Source organism: Puma concolor, chromosome C1, assembly GCF_028749965.1.
Source record: "Puma concolor isolate L17-30 chromosome C1, mPumCon1.1.hap2, whole genome shotgun sequence".
In the NCBI taxonomy this organism is placed as follows: Eukaryota; Metazoa; Chordata; class Mammalia; order Carnivora; family Felidae; genus Puma; species Puma concolor.
Window position 1 is genome coordinate 83,329,566 of NC_141674.1, and position 25,205 is coordinate 83,354,770.

The following is a 25,205-nucleotide window of genomic DNA, read 5'->3' on the forward strand; positions in this document are numbered from 1 at the left end:
TGAGCTTTTCTTTCTTTTTTATCTTTCTATGCATCAGCAAAGCAACTGGCAGATTCTTTAATAAAATATATTATACACATTAATATTTATAAGCCTATGAATTGGATGTTTAAATAAACATTCACCAACTTATGCCAATTCTTTTGTTTTAGACGTTAAATCACACTTACATTGTCTGGAAAGTCAGCTTTTAGTTCGGTGACACTTTGACACCAATATGCAGCCGTTTTTTCACTGATGAGCTCAATATTCAGGAAGGAGCTTTGTCCAGGGCCATACATGGGGCCAGAGGTAGTCCCCCGGATGATTCTAGGCGAAACATTTGTCACGATGTCCTGATAAAAGAGTAAAGATATTGGGTCTCCTTTTGACCAAGAAAAACTACAATCTTTATTCGATGCTCATTTCTATATGACAATATTTTACCAAGTCCTTTCTCACATTTTTAGAGAAGAATTTTAAAAATATATTTTAAATTACATGTGAATATAAACTACTTCCAGATGAAAGAGTAAACAAAGTATTTGTCAGCTTTATTTAAATTACTTTCTGTAATTGTAAGGTTAGCATCTTAAAAAATATGTAAATTTATTTTATTGGTTTTGGGCATACATATTTTAATTTGTTTGCAATTAAATAATAAATAGAAACCTGATAAGTAAAATGTAAGAATATCGTTTCAGTCTAGTTAATCCAAATACCTTCAATGACATTTTAATTCCAATAAAAGCTAATGTTTTGTAAAGAAAAAAAACCACTATTTTTCTTAAAAAGCAATTCCAATGTAAATCAGCCAGGGAGTACATATTAGTACCACTGGCTCATCAAACTTTAACACATATTCTAACTAACTGGGTCAACCTACCTATAGAATTCTAACTATAAATTCACATTCAATGAGAATTCAGTTCTTCCAAGACTGAAATGAGGATATCAATAACTTCCTGATAACTATAAACAGTAAACAGTCAAATTAACTTGCTTGTTAAGTGTAATTAACAATGTACAACTGCTTCTAAAGCTGTATTAACAAAGAAGAGTAACATTCTTACATTACTAAAAACTAAAAAGAAACAAAGAAGAAAAATGTTTCTTTAGCCAACTTCCAATTAAAATTAATTTTGAGTAAAGGTCATTTAGTTAAGGATTTATCAGAATTAGTCATTTAAGTACCCCTCCTCACCATCTTGTCACTTTTAGTGAGATAACATGAACCCCCATTAGTATATAGCAATTAAGGTCAATTTACATATTTTAATTAAGAACCACCCCATATAAAACAATTAGCGTAATAGGCATACTAACTGGATTTCATAACATTTGGACGTTTTTCCAACTAGATAGACAGGAAACCTTAATTAGCATTAATTAGTGCTGATCTGCATATGTTTGATAAGGCATACCCTTGCCACAAAAGATTATTTATTCCTGAATCTGCCAAATGCTACAGTTGCAGAGGATAAAAGGACTTTTCTTCACATTGCATGTTAATTTCTGGTAATTTACATTCACTTTTACATTCGAATTAGTATATTATAAAATAAATGGTATAAATGTTACAATAAGCCTCCTTAAATATGTACATTTTTACTTATAGGAATCCTGCCAGTTAATGTTTTACTAATTAAGCTATTCCACTTCTATTGTAATTATGGGCAACACCACCAGCCTTACTTTGATTTGCCATTGTGAAACAGTGTTCCACAATCTTATAATGGGTAAAATGACAATTCAAGTCACTCCAGAATGCTCAGGTTTAATGGGTCAAATTTCTGTCTTGGCAAAGGCTTAAATGTATGCTCTACATCCCTGCAGGTGGCTTCTGTGCAGCTTACCCAGGTAGGTAACTCAAGTGCTGCCATGGTCTGAGAACACGATGCTAGGAATTTTGAGACAGAGAGAGACAGAGCATGAATGGAGGAGGGTCAGAGAGAGAGGGAGACACAGAATCCAAAGCAGGCTTCAGGCTCTGAGCTGTCCACACAGAGCCCGACGCAGGGCTTGAACTCACGGACCATGAGATCATGACCTGAGCTGAAGTCAGACACTTAACCGACAGAGCCACCCAGGTGCCCCAGGCTTATTTTCTTCTATATTCCAACTTTCAAAAGCCATACACTTTAAGCCTTGAAGTCTTCATTTCCTCTGCTCTACTCCCTAGTCTAAAAGCCTTTCACTTAGATAAATCCAATCTAGGCCACAGGTTTTGCCCTATATAAAACTTGGCCAAGGAAGTGAATACAGTCCTTACTCAGTTCACCAACTCATGTGCCCTGGTGCTGAAGAGTCCCACAAATGAAGGGGCACCTATTTAAAGGACCACTTTATAATTTAGTAGCACCTCCTGCTTATTCAACAAAACTGATTAATGTTAGCAGCATCCCTCTTCCTATACATTCTTCAGGTCTTAACTTAGACTTCAGTCCCTTTGAGAAACCTTTCCATGTCTCCAACATCATCGTCTTAATAAGCTGCTCTGACTTATGCCACCATAGCAATATATCCTTCCCCAATTGGCATTCTTAACATCCTGTAGTGTAACTGTCTATATTCTTGTCTGAACCTTTCACTAGAGTACAAGGATTGGAAAAGAAACTATCTCATTTGCTAACACATGTGCAGTTTCTAGCCTGGCCTTTAACAGGTGCTCAAATAATGTTTTTTGAAGAAGCCTAAAGCAAAACCCTAGGCACTAGAATGGGTCTTGTCCTGAGGCAGGGGAAGGATAGAGGATTTATTGCTGGCCTTATTCTGTTGCTGAACAGACATTATATTCAAATTTCAGGTACTGGTTCTTTGCTTTAGATCCTTTCCTACTAGTCTGTTACTCTAGAATTGGGGACTTTCCTTGCTTCCCCTGATACCTCAGCGACCCCTGAATACAGCTCCCTGTCCCCAACTACAGTTGGTAACACTGTGCTTGACACAGATTGCCCACCTCTCCCCATCTCAGCCTACTGCAGAGCCTCAGTGACAGGAAGCATATTTCAACTTCCTCACACTGTAGCTTTTAAGATCTCCCGGATTGTTGGCTCTAACTTCCTGGGTTTATCTGATCTCAAGGATCCAAATACAATGGTTTTATTCAGATACAATCTGACTCTAAGGCTTTCTGGGTCAGGTGGATGTGAATTCCTAAACTGGTCATTGGCTACCTAGAGGATTTCTTGGCTGATGAATGTATTACGATCTTAACCAACTATAGTTGCTTCTTGTGTCTGTGCCCTAGGCTGGGACCACATCTTCATAGTATGTTTAGGCTTTTTTTTCAATATCATAAAATAAAGAAGACACAGCATAGAAGAATTGCACCTATACTGAGTAAGGAAAACCGCAATGGTCCAGTAATTCTAAGCCATATACTATTTTACAGTAACCCGCCTAATAACAATTAGGCCAACAAACCACAGTGGCCAAATGGATCAGTCTTAACAAGATTTAAATGGAGGACAGTCAGGGGTGTCTGGGTGGCTTAGTCAGCTAAGGGTCCAACTTTGGCTCAGGTCATGCTCTCACAGATTTGTGAGTTCAAGTCCAGTGTCTGACTCTGTGCTGACAGCTCAGAGCCTGGAGCCTGTTTCATTTTCTGTGTCTCTCTCTCTCTCTGTTCCTCCCTCACTCATCCTCTGTCTATCACCCAAGAATAAACATTAAAAATTTTTTTTTAATAAAAAAATAAATAGAGGACAGTCAAGCAAATGCTCCATTCTTAAAATGCCCCACTTCAGTGGTAACTTAAAACCTAAAATTCTGACATTAGAGATTTTTCTTTTGAATACTGTGAGTTAAATTTATTTTTAATGTTGGGGGTGTTTTATTTTTCTCTTTTATAATCTGGTATTAAACTCTAAATATACCATGGGAGAATTATCAATGATCTCCTTAACCAAGATCAAACAGTAAGTGCAAGCAAATCAGAGGGAAATTTTATCTACTTCATAATCAGGGTTGCTAATTCATTTATGTTGATTTATGACAGGCAGTGTTTCTGTGAACAGGTTAGTGTTCTCTTTCTTTAACTCAAGCCAAGAAAAAAGATCCTTAACAACTGCCCAAATTGCATATGCCTAATGTGTAGAGCTTGTCAACTATCAGTGAGTCAACTGTTGCCATTGTAGCAATTTAAAAATTCAGCGTATTCCAAATTCAGTGAAAGTGCCGAGATTCCAAGATTGTCACCCAGTGATAAATTGGTAATAGAAGTTTTATTCTAGGTTTTCTTTCTCAAATTCATTCATATTTGCTATTATTACCTTATCAAAAAAAAAAAAAAAAAAAACCTTCTCCACTAACTTAAGACTTCTTGGAATTGTTAAGTGAAAGGTGAATGAAAATTTGGATACAACCAATTACCCTTGGTTATATGATTATAGAGTTAAAGCTTCAATAATTGGGCAATAACTTACTAAAGCTTTTGACCTGGGAATACTAGAATTTGAGCATGATTTCATAAGATAATATTTTGCTTTAATATTTAATAGCTAAATTATATTAGCATTGCTTAAGGGAATTAATATAACAAACATATTCAGAATATTTAGAACAAGCTTATTCTCTATAACAAAGAAGAGGAATTACCATAGTTCTAGTCTTCAGTGCATTAACAATATACTGATTTTTTAAAATTGATGTTTATAGATAAGAAAATGTTAGGTGATATCTCTGCTTTGTGTGATATTGTAACTACCATTATATAATCGAATGTTAGTGACCCCTTAACATTTGAAGTGATGCTAGTGATTTTTCAGCATTAGTAAAGAGATTTAAATGGTAAACAGGCTGATTATATTTGCTTGTTTAAGTTCATTTACTTGACCTCTCTTATCCTAAAGAAAAAAAAAAAAACTATAGTGTTTCCATGGTTACCACTGGATCAAGATAGTCACGATGGCCTCAATGAACAGAAAAAGAAACTTTGCAGAGATGTCTTGTTAAGAGGCTAGGAAAAGAAACAGGGTCCAAAAAAGTTGAATTAAAATGAAAAATAAAATTTGCAGAATGAACCAGAGCTACTCTACCACAACAGATTAATTTAGAAATCTGTTGAGTGAAAAGAGCAAGCTGTGGAAAAATATATAGAATATGATACCTAAAACAAAACAAAACAAAAAACATAACATACTGTTTAGTGAAACACACTTATGTGACCAAATGTAAGTATAAGAAAATAATTAAAATAATTCAGAGGAGTGGTTACCTCTTACAATAGGTAGATACTGGGGGAGAAATTGGGGATGGTGGAGCAACGATGACTTTCTAAAAGTATTAGTGATATATAATTTTAAAGAAGTTTCACTCTTGAACTGCAGAAACACATGGTAAAATGAGAAATCTGTTTTATGCGTTTTGTGGTATCATAGTGCATATTGTTATACACTATAGGTAAAGTTTCATTGGTTTACCTGAAAACCTGTAATTTAAATCTTAGGAGTAAGTCATTCCTTTCTTAATTCCCAAAATTCTGCCATAAACTGGCTCTTCATGTCAAACAAATCTTTTAATTAGTTTTAAAAGCTAGAATTTTAAAAATTAAATGCACTGCATGACAAATTGTCTTCTAAAATATATCACTTTCTGTATGAGTGGGCTTTATCTATACATTATTCCATAAAAGAGGAGAATCACTTTGCAAATAAATCTAACAACAAATATCCTGTTATGTAATATGGTTCTATCATTATAAATCTGGCATACTGCTTCCCTGGGAATAGCAAAAAAGTAAAATAAAATTCAACAGTGGCCCAGTTTCCAGTGCAACTCCACTATTATGAAAGAAGTACCTAACATTTTATTTTCTTCAAGAGCTAAGTATATTAATATTTGATCACTCCTCAAAATAAATGTTATAATGGTCAGAATATTCTGTACGTGGTTGTTTTGGAGGGGTGGAATGGGTAGGATGAAAATTTGTTCTTAATACATCAATTTTCCATCCTAGTGTCTTATGTAAAGATAGCGCTCAAAAACCTGAAATTGTGACCAAATTTACCCATTTGTCATCAGGAACTTTGAATCTGTCTACCCACATGGAAAACACAGTGAACAAGAATGACAGTGTTATCTACAAACACAAGATAAATTATCAGAGAATTTGTCTACTGCTGCCCAGCTCTAGTGAGCATTAGAGATGAGACTAGAATTCAGGCACATTTAGGTGATATGAATATTAGTGACCACTTAACATTTGATGCAGGTGATACTAATCAGCACTAATTTTAGTTGCAAGAAAAACCAATTTAAACAAGTTAGACTTTGTTAAAAAGTAGGGATGTGGTATTTACTTCAAGGAAAAGGAAAAAAATCCCGTAACAGGAAGGAAGGAAGGAAACTCATTTTGAAATGTTTCTCTGTCTCTTCTCTCTGCATCTATTTGCATAGCTCTTCATCCTTCCCTCTTTCTGTGGAGGGCTTCCTCTGTTACAGTTCATATGATAGAACCATAGGCCCCTGACAAGTTCCAAATTATAAGGTATAGGTAGAGTCATATTCAAATCTTGTAATCTCTCAAGTCCATGATTCATATATATGGTCATATAAACAAAAATGGAGTAATTGAGAGCTAAGCAAGTAATTTTAAAGGAGTCTTAAAGAATCTACTACACAGGACTGGTCTTTGCAAGGTTCACCTTAGAAGGCTTACAAGAAAATATCATATGGACACTAATGAAGTATAATTATTAATTAGGAAAGTGGATGTAAAACAGACAAAATTATTATCATGTAATGAAATGAAAATTTCCATAGTCTTGAATAAACCATAACAATCCATTTCCTATTCCTGTAGCCCCAAACCTTGCAAGATCAAAGTTGCAAGAACTCTTTAAAATCCTCTCATGTTTTAGGTTGCATCGAGAATTCTGTGACTCGAATGTGTTGATGTGCTGAAGACAGTCAACACAGACAGCCTGGGGTACACTCAATCTCAGTCTTGCAGCTGGACTGAATTGATGCAATGGATAGTCTATTAAGAAGGGTAAGACAGTACAAGTAAAAGGAAAAACAAACAACACATTGTGTTCTAGAATGAACAGGGAAACAATTTACAACCTGATTAGGCTAAAGGAGGGGAAAAAGGAATAGAAACTGAATATTCTGACTATCTACTATATGTCAGGGAAGGAATTTTACTCACACACTCTCTAGTGCTCACTTTGGATCAAACATCCCTGACCTCTTAGATAGTGTCAAACGTCTAAAGGATTTGGTATCTCACACTGTCCAAGTATGGAGATTAATTTTTTGAATCTTATTTATGTCATACTAGTAAAATGTTCAATCACAGACTTGTGTAGCCTTTTGTCTTTCCTCTTGCCCTTTTTCAAAGAGCTTATAACTTTGTAAATAGGACACCAAAAAGTAATTTGTTTTGCTCTTTGACTTTCTCATCTGTCAAACTGGCTTCACTACATGCTTTGCTATATGACAGAGAGTTGCAGGATTTTAAGTGAAATATTACAGCACATGTCCGATGTGGTGTTTGATTAAATACATATTTATTCGTTCATCAACATGAGCTTTAGAAACAGTCAAAACAGAAGAGTTCAGGCACCTGGCCTTAACTAGTACATGGGCTGAAGTTGAGAAAGCAACAGGAAATGAGGATGTGAAGATTGTAGAGTTGGGTCAGATTACAGAGTCCTGAATGACTGTTTTAAGGAGTTCAAACTTTTTTCTGCAGGCTTTGAGAATCCATTGTGTTCTGTCTCCTATTCAAGTTATTAATACCAATAGCTCACAGCAGCTGTGCATTCACAGAGATAAGTTTTACAAGGAACAGATGAAGAGCTTTTTCAGAGCTGATATCAGATGGATTAGAACGTGATTAATCAACAGACAGACTGATTAAATTATTGGGTTCACTGTTCAGATAAGAGGTTTTGGATACACTCTGCCAAACTGTAATTAACTTAGAAATTTCTGCTGGCCTGCTTATAAGATGATCATGTGATATGCTTTGAAGAAATCTTTTAAGGCCCAGAACAGCAGCTGTGAAGGTGTAAGCATGAGTCAGTTTTAATAATTATTAATCATCTCCAAGTATTAAAGCAGAATTTTCATTGAAAATGATAAATATTTTTTAAGAAACTTCACTTTTTATAAAACTTGTATAAATCCTCTGGTTTTACTCTAGAAGCCACTGTAAACAAATAGCCATCATTTAAGGAAGGAAGCATCTAAATAATTAGTTTTCCATTTCTGCAGTAAGGTTAACATGATGCACAACTGAACTGGTGTCAAAATAAAATTTCTCAGGGATCAAAAATGACGACAAAGCAGAGATTCCTAAGGACAAACTACCTGCAGGGTGGTGTCTTCTCTCAAGGTTTCTGCTGGTCCCTGATGGCCTACAGCCTGATTTCTAATGGCTTAGACATACCTTAGAGAGAGAAAAAGTCAGGGCTTAACCATAAGAAAGGACAAACAAAAAGCAATGCTCTCAATTTGTGAACTAGGAAACACCCAGAGGGCAATGGTGGTGTAAATGTCCATTTTAGCCTTAATTATGGATGAAAAAGAAAATAAATCTCCCTTAGGATTGCACACTTGTGTGGACTGCAAAACTTCAAGTTGAAAATTTGGTTTAAAGGTGACCCCTAGTCATGGTGTCCACAGGTAACTAGAAGACGCAGTTTTCAACTCTGTCTGGAGGGATTTTTTACACCAGGTATCAAAAAATTCCCATAAATAAATTTCCATGGAAAGTGAACTCATAACAGAATAATTCTGCTAAACAAATGAGAAAAAAATATTGGAAGTAAGAGTCAGGAGGCAGAAAAAGCTACAAAACCAGACTTACAAGGGAATATAGATAACTGAGATTATCAGCTTTAGAATCAAATGTTTATTATGTTTGAAAAATAAAAGAGGGATGTATAATCAAAGAATAAGAAACTCAAAACTTATCACGAAAACTTAAAATATAAGCAAAAGAAGGAATATCTAGAATTTTAAATATATATATATATACACATATATATATGTATATGTATATATATATATATATATGTGTATATATATATATATATATATATACATATATATATATATATACACATACATACACTTATATATATAACAAATTGGGAAAACAGAATTTTAAGAGTTTGGGGTAAACAAGAGATTAGACATAGCTGAAGAGAATTAGTCAAGTTGATACATGGGAAGACTACCTGAAAGGCAGCAAAGTCAAATGGGATGCAAAACATGATGCAGAGTTGAGAGGCATAGAAAATGAGTAAGAATGAAAGGAGAAATCTAAGTGGGGCTCCCAAGAATATAATGGGGAGTCTTGAGAGAGGCATCAGTTCAATAGAGATTGTTAAAGATTCAAAAGAATCAATGAGGGACAGCAGTCTTCAAATTCAGGGACAATAACAAACTCAAGGAAAGTTTTTATTTATTTTTTAACTGCCACCTTGTAGTAAATAAAACACCAAAAAACAAAGAGAAGATTTAAAAAGCAGCCAGAGAAAAAAGAAGACTCTCTACAAAGGAAAAGCAGATTGACAGTGAACTTCCTGGCAGTGCCAATGGAAATCAGAAGAGAGTAAAATATTTTCTATAAAGAAGGCATGTTAACTGAAAAGTGCATAATTTCAAAATTATAACTCAAGGATAAGGGTGAAATAATGACATTTTGAACAAAAGAAATAATGAGCAAATGGCATACACAGAGAAAATGAATGGGCTAATGCTAATTGGACTGGGATAGATGTGAAAAACAAAGTATTGAACAATAACAAGAATAAAGCAAGTTGCATAAAAACGTAAACTGTATGATTATATTAAATGAAATAGAGAAACAGGCAAAACTAAACAGCATACTGTTCAGACATACATATGTGGTAAAACATATACAAAAGGAAGAAAATGATAATTATAAAATCTACGTCATTCCCTCTAGAGGGAAGACAAAGGGATATATCCGAGTAGGCAACACAGAGTCAAAGGTATAGGAATATCTTCTGTTTCTCTTTCAGTGTGAAATGTGAAAAAAAAGGTATTCATTTTATTATTTCTTAAAATGCATACCTAAATTATATACATTCTTTTATATGCATGTTATATTTCCTAGTGAAAATTTAAAAAAATAGGATGAACACCTGAAGATGGTATTATTCTAGAAGCAGCTAGCTAATAAGACTTTAAGATTGGCAAGTTCTCAGCATTACCACCTGTGTCTATATATGGCCCTGAACAATGTCTTAGAAGGAGTATTCCTTCTGGTCATTCCTCTAACAAAATGATGAGATTGTATGACATGATCCCTTATACCACTTTTGGCCGATACTCCTTAGGACAGTAAAAAGTTATTTATCTATAAAACATACAAATTGGAAATATTTCAGATTGGGCGTGTTGCTATCTGAAACCTGTTTTGGCCTAGGACACAAATTTATGATTTAGGGGTAATCTTGAACTCATTAAAAATCACTTCAGGTAACAATACACAAGCTTTGGCTATCTTAGGTAATCCTCCCCACCAGTATCCTACCGACAAATGGGAAAATGCAGTATGAGGGAGAAAAAGAAAGTTTATTTCGGACAAGATCTGCAAAAACATTGTTAACAAAAAAATCATTCATTTGAGCAAATACACAAAGTCAAACTCCTCTAAATGTAAGTTAAGCAGCCATGAGATTTAACACTTGAAATAATAAAATTTTAAGTCTGCTTTCTCATAATTCTAACACCCTTACCCAATAGCATTCTTTCATATATTAGGCCATAAAGATGCTTGTATTATAATTACAAAACACCATTTAAAGAATGTATTATGTCCTATAGCACTTAGCCTTGACAAACAATTACTGGATATCACATTCAACTGAATAAAAAAAGCAATCTTTATTACAGGTTAAAATTAGCCTTGGAACAATAAATGCTTTCAAAGCTATTGTAAACTCCAAACTGCTTCCCACCAGTCTCTTTAGAGGAAATGCAAACAAGTAAACTGAAGGACATTTGAAAAACTTCCTTTCTGTGTCCTCTGAAGTTTTGTCAATTTTTTTTTTCTTTTTAGTTTCATAGGGATAATCATGTTATACCTAAAAGATGATTGGTATGGCTTCACAGGGAAGGATTTTACACGTTAGACTCAAAACAAAACAAAACGAATAACCAAACAAAGAAACTCTGAGAATTCTGGGCTTTATAATGTGTTATTCATAACAGGACTTTATTTTAATTATTAGGACCACTTTTTAGGTTTTATGGTAGAAAAGAAAATTAAATGGCAAGGTCTCTTCATTGATGCAGTTCAGAGGTATGCTACCCCCAAATAAGGCACCTTGGTGCATTACAGATCTTCAACTGAAGGAATTTTAAAAAGGTGGCAGAAGGAAAGTCACTCTGACCTCACACCTCTGGCCCTAATTCTCTGACACAGGTCTTAAAACTCCCATGTGAAAGATCCTTTCTCTGTATCAGGAGGAGGGAAGGCATTCTTAATCACCAGAGACCTGGAGTTTAGGGCCAAGAAATCCATACAGACAGCCCTTGTTAAACTCATCCTTATCTTCTTAGTTAACTTCTTCACCACTTGCTACCCCTAACCCAAACCCCTCTGTCCTGTCATTTCTTCACAAACGTTATTATTTCTTTGTCTAAAAGGTATAACAGCTTCCTGCTCTGGTCACTTTGACTCTTCATTCTCTCGGGAAGACTTCCATGTACATGTAAAAATTCAATATAATGTGTACGCTTTTCTCCTGTTAATCTGTCTTTGTCAGTTTAATTTTCAGACCCAGCTGGGACCTGAAGAGGGTTGAGAAACACTTTTTCCACCCCTGTAATTACATTTGTCAGTTGGTTCAAACCCAGTCTTCGGAGATTATGTACTCTCTTATCTCCTCATCCTTCAGAAGACAGTATAAAATGTAGAATTCCACCATTTAAATTATTTAACCAATTATTTTACTCATGATAGTTATTAATTCTGAAAGTGGTATAATCATAATCATAATGAAAAAGAGGTGGGCAGATGGAAATGCTGGATATAACCCTAAAATAAATATTATTAGAGTTAACCTAAAAATAAACTGGATGTTGGTAGAGATGTTAAAATCAAAATCTGATCATTTTGCTTAAAATACTGATCTGAGACTCTAACCACCAACTTCTTAGGTCATTAGGTAGTTAGAAGAAACAGTGTGTGGTCAGTTTTCTTTTGGGCTGTAATCACATTCTGACTTTAAGTGTATTTAAATTAATTTATAAATTAAATAGCAATAACAACAACAATAAATACCTTTAAGTAGCAATTAATTGAGTCACTTAAATTCTTGTCTGGGTGTCAAGATTGATAAAAGCATCTCCAAATGACAGCTTTTATTTATATAGTGGTCTACAATTATCATCTGTGTTTCCACATATACAATGAAAGTTAACCTTCTTGAACATCCTATGGAAGGAAAGAACACTTTCCAAGAGTATTTACTGAGATATTTGGAGATGAATGGGGGATTCTGTGATCAGATCACCTTGGGAAATCATCAAGAAGATAGCTTCTCTTGGTGACGCATATAGTATCTAAGCATAGTAAAGGCCTTGAGATATCCGGGACTAAAACTACTTGTCTATAACCCATTTTCTCACAAACCTGTTAATTCTTTTTTTCATGTATTACCAATTAATATCCTGTAGCACATTTACATTTTATAGAAACAGATTATGACATATATATAAGGCAGTGGTCTCCAGAATTTTCTGATCATGTATCCATCAATAAAAGCAACGTTTTGACCATGCATCTCTAAATAAAACATTTACAAAAAAAGAAATAAGAAAAAAGAGATAAGCATAATATTAATAGTTATTTTCACACATTCTTACCATATCTTAGTGCTTTAGAGACCTCTGGACAGGAGGATATTTAAAAAGGTCTGTCTCCCAAGGGGCCTGGGAGGCCAGTCAGTTAAGTGTCCCACTCTTTATTTCAGCTCAGGTCATGATCTCATGGTTTGTGAGATCAGACTCTGTGATGAGAGTGGAGCCTGCTTGAGATTTACTCTCTCCCTCGCTCTCTACCCCTCCCCCATTTGCGTGTGTGTGTGTCTGTGTGTGTGTGTGTGTGTGTGTACACACACACGCACGTGTGACTGCACTCTCTCTCTCTTATAAATAAAAAAAGATCTGTCTGGAGTTTTAAAAAAAGATCTGTCTGGAGTTTAAAAAGAAGAGGTATCTATCCATAGAGGAAACTAAAATTCTAACTTAAGAAGATTAGTAATTTTGTCTAGAGCAGAGGTCAGTAAAATTAAACTTCTACTATAAACAGTCAGGTAGTAAATATTTTAGGGTTTGCGGGTAGTATGATCTGGATCACTCCACTTAACTACTGAACTCCGCCACTGTTACAAGAAAGCAATCATAGGCAAAATGTAACAAATAAGAATGTCTATGTTTCAATGAAAATTTATTTATGGACACTAAAATCTGAATTTCATAAATTATGTATTAAACAGCTGTTTATTTCTTATTGCTACTTATATGAATTTCACATAACTTTCACAAGTCACATATATTATTCTTTTGATTTTTTTTCCCAACGATTTAAAAAAAGTAAAAATCATCATTAGCTCATAGGCTATACAAGAACAGGCCAGGGACCAGATTTGGCCAGTGGGCCATATTCACAGACCCTTGTCCCAAGTGTGTAGGGGCAAATTAAAGAGGAAAGCCAAGTATGACTACAGAGGATGAGGTAAAGCATCATACTGATTGTCTTACCAAGCTCTAAGGGTGAAACGTGAATAGTCATGTTTCTTTTTTTTTTTTAACGTTTATTTATTTTTGAGACAGAGAGAGACAGAGCATGAAAGGGGGAGGATCAGAGAGAGAGGGAGTCACAGAATCTGAAACACGCTCCAGGCTCTGAGCTGTCAGCACAGAGCCCAACGTGGGGCTCAAACTCACAGACCGCGAGATCACGATCTGAGGCAAAGTCAGACGCTTAACCGACTGAGCCACCCAGGCACCCCGTGAATAGTCTCGTTTTTTAAGGTGTAGTAGGGTTTAAAACATTTAAGCTGCTCGACAAGATGTAGCAATAAAAAATAAACAGCTGGGCAATATACAACAACTGATTACAAATAAAATTTAAAGAGGAAGACAGATCAAAATATTTTTTTAAATGGGTGGTATTTTTTGGCAAGTTTTCAGAAATCTCCAAAATTAGTCAAAGCTGGTTCCATGGTCCTTACAGCCCTCTGTGGACAGTCAGAGAGGATAGTCTGACTGACTCTGGGGATAGTCAAATACTAATGTTTATCAGCAGGAATTGTTTTTGTGAAAATGGTAGAAGTGAATTGCCTTTTAATAGATCAACCTCATTAGAAAGAAAATGTAGTACTAATATCTGTAATGTTTCATAGCACTATATAAAATTATTTTCAGGTTTAGGTGAGGGTTACACAAACATCATAGATCTCCAGAAGCCTTTTATGTGATTAATTTAAATGTAATAAAACCTCATGGTTCTGATTACCAAAGGCTAAAGAATGAGCAATTTATACACTGCAGGCCTACAGAAGTACAACTTGTCTGCTAAAATAGCCCTAGGGGAAGATAAAATTGAAAAGACAAAGGACAGATAAATAAAATGCCACTATTTTCTCACTAAGCTTTTTGGCTGTGGTTGATTAAAAAAAATATTATTACTGATTTTATAGTAATGAAAATAAAACAATAGTTACAAGCACCACTGTTTAATACTAGCTATAGAGAAGAGAATTTTGAAATTTATTCATTAGCATATTGATAAGTTTGTTTCTATAACAAAATTAAATTATACTGAAGGTTCACAACTTAGACTGGAGATACTAACTATAGCACTAGATTATGATCTTATAATTGAATTATAATGTCTTGGATCGATTTTACAATGGGAGTAATTTCAAAATCTTACTTTTAAAAAGTGCTTACAAACCTAATATAGAGAGAAATGTGGAAGATCCCAGGTTCCTGAACCATAATAAGCAAGGGATCTCTGATTGCTTCCTTAGACAAGACAGAGGATATAAGCTAGAAAAAGTATTTAAATAACTGCTGATTCATATGGAAAAGGATTTCTAATATTATAAAAAAGGGTTCTATCCCCAGCCAGATCATGTCCATCATTTTCACAAATAATTGATAGATAGCTATATTTAGACCTGAATGTAGACACAGAGAGGTCATATTTATTGAATGTGCTGACGGTGTTGAGGGGAATTAGAATAAAGTAATTTAATGGAGTAAGAGACCAGTTTAAGAGACATAGGCAATACTGATTACCCCAAACTTACTTCACCCATTTCACCTACATTTTTGGAAACTTTTTTTTTTTTTGATATAAAGAGGCAGCAAGGTGTATTAGTTACAAAGAATAGGAGCAACTGCCAGCAACCTGGCACTCAGAGGAGTGCACAACTGTTGATCTTGGGTCGTGAGTTCGAGCCCCACGTTGGGTGTAGAAATTACTTAAACAAACAAGCAAACAATCAAACAGACTTAAAATAAAAGAATAAAGTCAAACTACTTGAGTTCACATCTAATTATTTAATCATATTAGCTGGGCCACTTAGACAAATAACAACCTTTTTACTTCATTTTCTTTGTTGGTAAAATGTGATAGAGATAACATCTCAAAAAATTATCTTGGATAAGCTCAAAGGAGACACATGGGATGTGCTTAGAACAGTATGTGATACAATACAAATAATTCAAAGAATAATTATTATAATTCCATGGTCTTCTTCTGTGTATTAACATTCTTTGCCCTCACATACTTCTAATATACGCAATATAATGTGGCTGTCTACCTTACAAATGGTGAATTGGTGCTGGGTATTCAGGAGGCTATGCATGGCTCTGAGTAGTACACCTGGATCCAGAAAATGGAAGAACACTGGTCTTGGGGGTGAGGGTTCTAAGTGCTAACTTAATGCAGCTGCACATGTTAGTGATACATGGCCCCCTAACAGATCATAAGATTTCGGAATTAGTTCCCCTGATGACATGCCACACTGCTTATTCTGGAAAAGGGAAAGGATTTGAGCCAGAGATTGTGAGTGCTACAATGTAGAAAAGATCCAGGCCATATATATCCTTTTAAAAAACCATTGAATAAGCCTGAGATGCTTACTACACTGATGCAAGTGTGTATAATGAGATCAATAAAGTTTCCTCAAAAATAGCAAATTGCACTACCTCTATCTTCAATATGTTTGCAAGGAGATCATAAACCAAGGTAGAGATCTCAGAATAGGGGAAAAAAATGCTAGAGTCAGAGAGGGAGACCAATGTGTAGGATACAGAATCAAATTCCAAAAAGATGGTGATGGGCCAGAATGGTGGATTTTATTTAATAACACGTAATAAGTGATTATACTTTGGGTCCAGCACTCCAATTCACATGTACAAGATAGAGAAGGCATAGTTTATCAGCTGAAAAGATTAATTAGTAGTAAATTAGTATTAGAAAAAGGAATGTGATTCACACCCTTTTCAAAGCTCTTCAGAGTACTATCTCCAGTTTTGGGCAAATGAGAACACTTTCAGTGGAAAACAACAGCAGAAGAAAAGGTTAAGAGATAGAGTTATATCATATCAAGAATAGTTAAAGGAAATAAGCATAGTTAGCTTGAATAAACTAAAAAAGGGATAAAAGCTTTTATCACTTATCTGAAGGACAGTCATTCAGAGGAAATTTAGACTTTTTCTGAATCACCTTAAGATGGGATAACCGGCACAATAATTAGAAACTATTCAACAGCATTTCAGTACTCTCTAACATCCAAAGCTATTTAAAGAGTCAATTACTTGTCTCTAGAGAGTTCTTCTTAACTAAAGTATTTGAGAATAGCGTAGTAGATACCTACTGGATTATCTACGTAGCACATCTTTTCCAAGAATTGCCTTTTCTCTCCTTCATCCACTTGGTTGCAGGAGCCATACATATAGGTTTAGACTGATTCAGAGGCAATAATTTTAGACATGGTTCCAGTTTCTTAGTATACTTTATTCCTTAGGCAACTTCATTCATGTCAGTAGGATACCCCCTTATATTTTTCACTTCAGTCTAAGATGTTGCAACCAAAACAAGACTAACATACATATTAACCAGGGTAGTAACTAACAGTGATGGAACAGGCAGATAACTGCAAATAAGCCTGTAAGTCCCATTCCAGGTGATATTTTGTATTTGTGTGATATCCTATTTTTAATAAACATCTATTTTTAAGGGGAGGGCTTAGAAATGTTATGACAAACCCCAACCCTCACCCAAATCTTATTAGCCCAAATACCCTTAAAAAGAGAAGAAAATAGGAGAAAAAGTTCTCCACTAACATACTGACTTTTTGAAAAACAATTCTCTGTTTTTCCCTTCCCCAGACCCTGGCAACCACTATTCTGTACTCTCCTTCTATGAGTTTGACTATTTTAGACACGTTACATAAGTGGAATTATGCAGTATTTATCCTCCTATGAATGGCTTATTTCACTTAGCATAATGTTCCCTAGGTTCATCCATGTTGTCACAAATGGCATGAGTTCCTTCTTTTTTTTAAGGCTGAATAATATTTTACTATACGTATAGAACACATTTTCCTTACCCATTTATCTGTCAATGGATCTATGAATAATGCTGCAATAAACATGGGGGTGCAGATATCCTCATTTCAAACTTTGAGATCTTTGTTTCAACTCTTTTGTTTATATACCCAGACGTGGGATTGCTGGATCACATGGTAGCTCTATTTTTTGAGAAACCTCCATAATATTTCTCTTTAGAGCTGCATCATTCTATATTTCTACCAGGAGAATACAAGGGTTCCAGTTTCTCCACAACCTCACCAACACTTAATGGGTTTTGTATGTATGTGTGTGCATATGTGTTTTATAGTCAACCTATCAGGTATGAGGTGATATTTAATGGTGGTTTTGATCTGAGTTTTCTTGATTATTAGTGATGGGTATAAAGTTTTTGTTATGCAAGATAAGTACATTTTAGAGATCTGCTGTACAAAATTTTACCCATAGTTATAATAATATGGTATTGTGCAATTCAAAATATGTTAAGAGGCTAGATGTCATGTTAAGTGTTCTTACCAAAAAAATCCACAAAAGAACACAAGGAAATTCTGGGGGAGATAAAGAATATGTTTAGTATCTTGGTTGTGGTGACAGAATGGGTGTATGCATATGCCTAAATTAATTAAGATGTATATATTAAATGTGTGCAAATTTTTTGTATGTCAATTATGTCTCATTAAAACTTAAAACGTGATACTGAATTTTTGAACAGATACTAATTATTGGGTATACTACTACTACTACTACTACTACTAATCATGGGTCACTGACCTAAAAAATTCCAAGCTACAATGAAATCTTCTAATGATGAACACTGCAGTTTAGGGTAAAGAACGGAAACATAACCATTTCATTTTCTGAGTAAATATGAACGTTAACACAGTGAAGTACAAATGCTAATACAGCCCAGTTATACATACTCTCGATATTTGACTAAATATATGAAAACATACCAAATATATATTTAGAATTAGATATAGATGAGGAGTACTGGCAGACATATTTCACATTTTAAATTTCAAGGGACTATCTCTAATAACTTCTAGGATTTGGTATTTTCTGATTAGTGCTTAGGTATTAAGACAACTATCCTTAAAGCAATGTACAGATTAATATTACTTCTACTAATTTTATATTAGAAAATTTTAATGTACTTATTATTCATTCATTTAGCAATAACTTAGAGAACAATTAGTCTGTACCAGTTACTATACATTAAAATTAATAAATAACCTATGGGGGTGCCTGGGTTACTCAGTTGGTTAAGTGTCCAACTTTGGTTCAGGTCATGATTTCACAGTTCCTGAGTTCAAGCCCCCACTTTGGGCTCTGTGCTGACAGTGCAGAGCCTGCTTGGGATTCTCTGTTTCCATTTCTCTTTGTCCCCCACATCCCACTTGTATGCATACTCTCTCTTACACTCTTTCTTAAAAATAAACTTAAAATCAAATTAAATTAATAAACAACATCAAAATGAATGAAAAACATGAAACATGTGTTACTCATATTTAGGTACAAAGTGTCATGGTAGTATATAATATAGAAATGCATACAGACATGTAATTTTATTATTATGAATATCCTTCTTAATTTTTTATTTAATTTGAATGATATATAATACTCTTATAACAAATCCTTGTCTTTTTCTTATACAGAATTCTATAAATTATGAATAAAATGAAATTCTATTGAAGATTCTTATGATAGATTTGGAATTATAAAAAAAGGACTCAAAACTATACCTATAGAAATAAATTAATAAGAATACCTTAAGAATATGTTCTAAAAAGAGGAAAGGGGTGATAATATATATTAGTAAAAACAGCATACATAGTAAAAATCAGTAATTTAAACAGTATGGCTTTGTCACAAGAAGAAACAGAAAGATCAATGGAACATGGGAGAAGACCAATGTATGTGGGCATGCGTGTGAATATGGTGTATAGTTATACTATAACATTTAATTAATGGAAGAATATGAGTCATCAATTGTCCTAGGACAGTTGATAAATATTTACACGAAAATAAACTCTGGATGATTGGGAAACTAAGTATAAAAGTGATGAAAATAAACAGGAAATAAGGAAGGAAGGAGGAAGGAGGGAAGGAAGGAAGGAAGGAAGGAAGGAAGGAAGGAAGGAAGGAACATCTATATTTACAAATAATTAGAAAAAATGCAAATGAAAAGCTTGGAAACTATTTGCAACATGGCTAGCATGGATTAAAATTCTTGATATACTGGGAAAAAAAAGAATTAATAGCTGAGTTCTGGCCTTTGTTCTAGCTCAGGGGTCAGCAAACTTTTCTGTCAAGAGCCATTTAGTAAATATTTTAGTCTTTGTGGGTTAATCAGTCATTGCCATAACTACTTCCAACTGTACCATGTAAACCACCATAGACAATATAAGCTAATAGATGTGGCTGTGCTCCAATAAAACTTTATTTACAAAACTAGGCAGGAGGCCATATTTGGCCTAGGGACCTTAAGTTTGCTGACCTCTAATCTAGCCTTACAGATAGCTAAAGACTTGGATTCTGGTCAAATCCTCCTTGCAACAGTAACTCAAAGAATGTATACTCCATTCAGGATAATTAGGAGTCCTGCTGAAGATATGCTTTATTCATTGGATGCCAGCACCTTGTTGAATTTGGTCATTAAGTAATCTGTAATTGATGTGATACAGGTACATCAAAGGATGGGAGCCATGGACTAACAGAGTAAAAACAAAACAAAACAAAACAAAACAAAACAAAACAAAACAAAACAACACATAAGTGGATCCTAGAGCTCTGAACTGAGTTCTTACCTGGTCAGCTTCTTTTCTAGGGACCATGTCCACAGTGCAGAATGAACTGTGGATACAGAAGTTGCATCAGAGACCGAAGGTAGTTGCTCTTTGCTGTTTCTGTAAGGGCTACACAGACATGTCTCAGATCCTTTTCACAGCTAAGTAAACTTGATGGTGAGTGTGAATTTGACTATCAATCCAAAGCCAAAGAAAACTCTGGCCAGGAGGCATAAATTATGTAAGTATGACTATACGGGTTTTAAATCAGCAAAAAGATGAGCCCTCTAATAGAAAAAAATGGCCAAAAGATATAAATAAACAGAAAACAAAATAAAAAAAAATTCCATATAAAATTTAAAAAATGAAATAATAAAGAATTTTTTACCTCATTAATAATGAAAGAAGTAAATATTAAAGTGGCATCCTATTATATACCTATCAAATCAGGATTTATTTTAATGATAAAACTGTCTGATAGAAGCTTGAGGAAATAAGGAACTTCATGGACAGTTAGTGAATTTTATGCTGGAAAACTTGAAAGAATTAGGAAACAGATATGTACTCTTTGAACTACAATCTCGCTACTAAGAATTTATTTAAAATCTAAGTATAGCATTATTTATAGTAGCAAAAGAAAATTAAAATATCCTAAATATCAAATAATAAATTCTTAGCCATATAGATTATAGTGAAACCAAAGTCAGCCAACATTGTTCACTGCCTACCCAACAGCCATTTCTATTTTTGCTCTTTCTGACAGAATCTTGGTATTTTTTTAGGGGACAATGTACCCAACTTAAGACTTGCCTCTCTAAATTCTCTTCCACCAAGGGGAAGTCATCATCTGGCCAGTGAAACATAATCTCAGAATTTCTGAAAAAGCTTTGCTTTTCTGGTATCGTTGCAATGTCCTGCTTTTCTTCTATTTCTTTCTGCCTGAAAAACATTTCTCAATGACAGCAATAAATACTAGAAAACAAAAAATCATGCCTTCAAATTTTTAAAGAGAAACTATTTTTAAGCTAGGAATTTTAAATCTGCAAAAATTCTAAAAAATGTACCTACTAAACACTCTTTCTGACAAGATTTCTGGATGCTTGGTTTTAGGAAAATAAGAGATCAAAACAAGAAAAGAAGAAATGAGATTCAGGAAACATGGAGAGTAGCATACAGTAATCTGAAGACAGAGAAATATAAATCCAGATTACAACAGGAGAGGGTGGTCTCCAGAAGATAGAATAAAACTGACTCAATTTTTGGAACTTTGTATAGAAAAAGCACTTATACATATGTAATAAATCAGGTAAAATATATTTTAAAAAAATAATGATAGTTTTATAAAAAAAAAAAACCCTTCTTTAATGTGCAATTAAGTCCACATAAAAACTTTTGTAAGACAAAGGAAACATAATCATTGCACATCCCTTGGGTCAAAAAGGAAAAATATTTACATGGACTTAGTAGGATAAACATTAATAACAGAGAACTAAATCCTGAAGAACTACAACAGGAAGTCAATAGAAAATGTCTAACTTAAAAAAATTGCAGTGTAAGAATCTTATTTAGAAGCATGGATTTACAAAAACCTAAAAAATGGTCAGAGTTGAAAGCAGTTGCTTTGCAAGAGCAAGAAAAGAACATGTGAAAAGGTGGGGCAGAAGGCAAATAAATTTTATATATACATTTTTAGTATTATTTGATGTTTAACCTTGTGTGCATATTACTTTGCTAAAGGCAAACTTTAGTTTTTTATTTAAAAAATTTTTAATGTTTATTTATTTTTGAGAAAGAGAGACAGACAGACAGGCAAAGCATGAGCAGGGAGGCACACAGAGAGAGGGAGACACAGAATCCTAAGCGGGCTCCAGGTTCTGAGCTGTCAGCACAGAGCCTGATGTGGGGCTTGAATTCAGGAGCCATGAGATCATGACTTGAGCCAAATTGGACGCTTAACTGACTGAGCCACCCAGGCACCCCAGGGCAAACTTTATTTTTAAAAAAGTTATAAAAAGTAGGCTAAGAGAAACTGTGATATGAAAACCAGTATGTTAAAGATTACTGTCCCCTATGTACAAAAATGTTCCTCAAATATTATAGGCAATTGACTCAATAGAAAAATAGTCAATATCTGTCAATTATTCCTCAATAAGTTTGGAGAAAGACAAAGGATGTGTAGTCATTTCATAGAAGAAGAAAAGAAAATACCAATGATGTGAAGAAGTGTTCAACTTTACTAGTAGTCAGGAAAATGCACGTGAGAACCAGGGGATACCATTTATCACCCATAGGACTTTGCATTATGGAAAAACTTTAAAACATTAACAACAAATGGTGCTGCAGGTGGTAGTGAGGATAGATGCTCGTACATTATTGAATATATAAACTGCTAGTATATTTTTAGAAATCAATCTTCAGTGTTTCTCAAATTAAATAATATATATACAGTGGACCCTTGGACAACATGGGTTTGAACAGTGCAGATCCACTTACATGTCAATGTTTTTCAATAAGAATACATACAGCACTGTAAGTGTACTTTTTCTTCCTGATGATTTTCTTAATAACATTTCTTTTCTCCAGTTATGTTTCCAGTTTTATGTTATCAGTAAGGTTTCCCATCAACAATTGGCTATTAGTTAAATTTTGGGGGGGGGTCAAAAGTTAAACATGGATTTTGTACTGTGTAAGTTGGTGCCCTAGCCCCTTGAATTGTTCAAGGATCAACTATACTTCTGAAACAGCATTCCCTTTTTAAATATCTAGTATAGAGTTTGCAAATATGCACATTTTATAGTGACAAAAATCCAAATGTGCATAAAGAAAGCAAGCATTGGGTAAATTATGCTACATCCAATTCATACTATAAGAATTATGCAGCTATTAAAAAATGAGTGAATAATATCAATGAGATACTTGCTTTCATGGAATTTATATTCTACTATGAGAGACAGACAATAAACAAATAAAACCATGTGTGCAAATATAACTATTTTATTGGAACATTAAAAGCTTGATGAAGTTAAAACCGTATCATAAAATAAAGAGCCATGGTTCCTGTTATAGTTTCATTTGACTAATTGATACCTGCATTGACATATATTTTTATCTAACAAATAAATATTTTAAATTACCAGTTACTCTTAGAAAATTATATGAGTTCTACTTTATCCCTCTCTGTATATATTTTCATTCATACACAGAGATATGTTTAGACACACACACACACACACACACACACACACACACACACACACGAGAAGGATATAGAACACTGAGGGTAGATTATAAATCATCACTGCATTCAAAGTTTTTTTTTTTCATATTGCATTTACTAAAGCAGAAGCATTTTCTTTGCCTATGAGAGCAAGATGAATAAAAGGTCTATCACATTAAAAGTTATAAAAGGTATATTACATGTCAACTTGGCAACAACTGAAGAAGCACAGTACCATTGTTGAGAGAGGGGTCCAAGGGAATATATAGTACAGATATAAAGATTTACTGTCAATTGGTGAACTATACAGTTATTGAATATGTGCATGTATCCAGTACTTCCCATTGCATTAAACTGTCTTATTCCCCCTCTAAAGTGGTGTTATCCACCTGAACACATATTCAATTACATTTTCCACTAAGGATGAACTGCTAAAATCAATGCACACATCACAGACACCTATATTTTTCTTTCACCATTACAGTTTAAGATTGCTACAATTCTATAAGTATTGACTGACATCATTAGATTATTTAGGGTGAAGAACTTGAGGCAAAGACACTGTTTCCATGTGAGTACTCTAATAGAAAGTATTCAATTCCAGTGGGTTTTTTTTTCAAGTAAGGGTTGAACCAGATTTAGGCACACATGGCTAAAAATACTGGACTGGGTAAATAAAGGATATATGCAGTCCAGTTGCACTAGTGATAACAAGGAAGAATTTTATTGTTAATATTGGGAATAAAAGATAGTAAGTTCCATTCTCATAATATGAGTAGCAACTGAAGGAAAAGTCCACATTTCTGCCTTGATTGCTATCACAGAGAAAGCCACCCTCTTGCAGCCACTCGGGAAACAGTGTGGAGGTTCCTCAAAAAATTAAAAATAGACCTACCCTATGACCCAGCAATAGCACTGCTAGGAATTTACCCAAGGGATACAGGAGTACTGATGCATAGGGGCATTTGCACCCCAATGTTTATAGCAGCACTCTCAACAATAGCCAAAGCATGGAAAGAACCTAAATGTCCATCAACTGATGAATGGATAAAGAAATTGTGGTTTATATACACAATGGAGTACTATGTGGCAATGAGAAAGAATGAAATATGGCCCTTTGTAGCAACATGGATGGAACTGGAGAGTGTGATGCTAAGTGAAATAAGCCATACAGAGAAAGACAGATACCATATGTTTTCACTCTTATATGGATCCTGAGAAACTTAACAGAAACCCATGGGGGAGGGGAAGGAAAAAAAAAAAGGAGGTTAGAATGGGAGAGAGCCAAAGCATAAGAGACTCTTAAAAACTGAGAACAAACTGAGGGTTGATGGGGGGTGGGAGGGAGGGGAGGGTGGGTGATGGGTATTGAGGAGGGCACCTTTTGGGATGAGCACTGGGTGTTGTATGGAAACCAATTTGACAATAAACTTCATATATTGAAAAAAAAATGAAATTAAAAAAAGAAAAAAGAAAGCCACACTGTCTACCTCTGCCTTCATCTCTTAATTCCTATTTTGGAAGTTAAGATTTTAGTCTTTTTGTATAACCTCTCCCACAAATGTATTGTCCACCAATCTCCCAACATATCTGAAAACATTTGCAGTTAAATCTGCAATCAATAT

General features: G+C 34.3%; 1 protein-coding gene across 2 annotated transcripts in view; it reads right to left on the bottom strand.

Annotated features, from left to right (window-relative positions):
• Nucleotides 1-25,205, bottom strand: part of DPYD (dihydropyrimidine dehydrogenase) — an 878,551-nt gene that overhangs the window by 342,143 nt on the left and 511,203 nt on the right. For both annotated transcript variants that reach the window (XM_086717643.1, XM_025935274.2), the window contains one exon: nt 171-335. In XM_086717643.1, the coding sequence (XP_086573769.1) occupies nt 171-335 (165 nt within the window). The remainder of the gene's footprint in view (nt 1-170; nt 336-25,205) is intronic.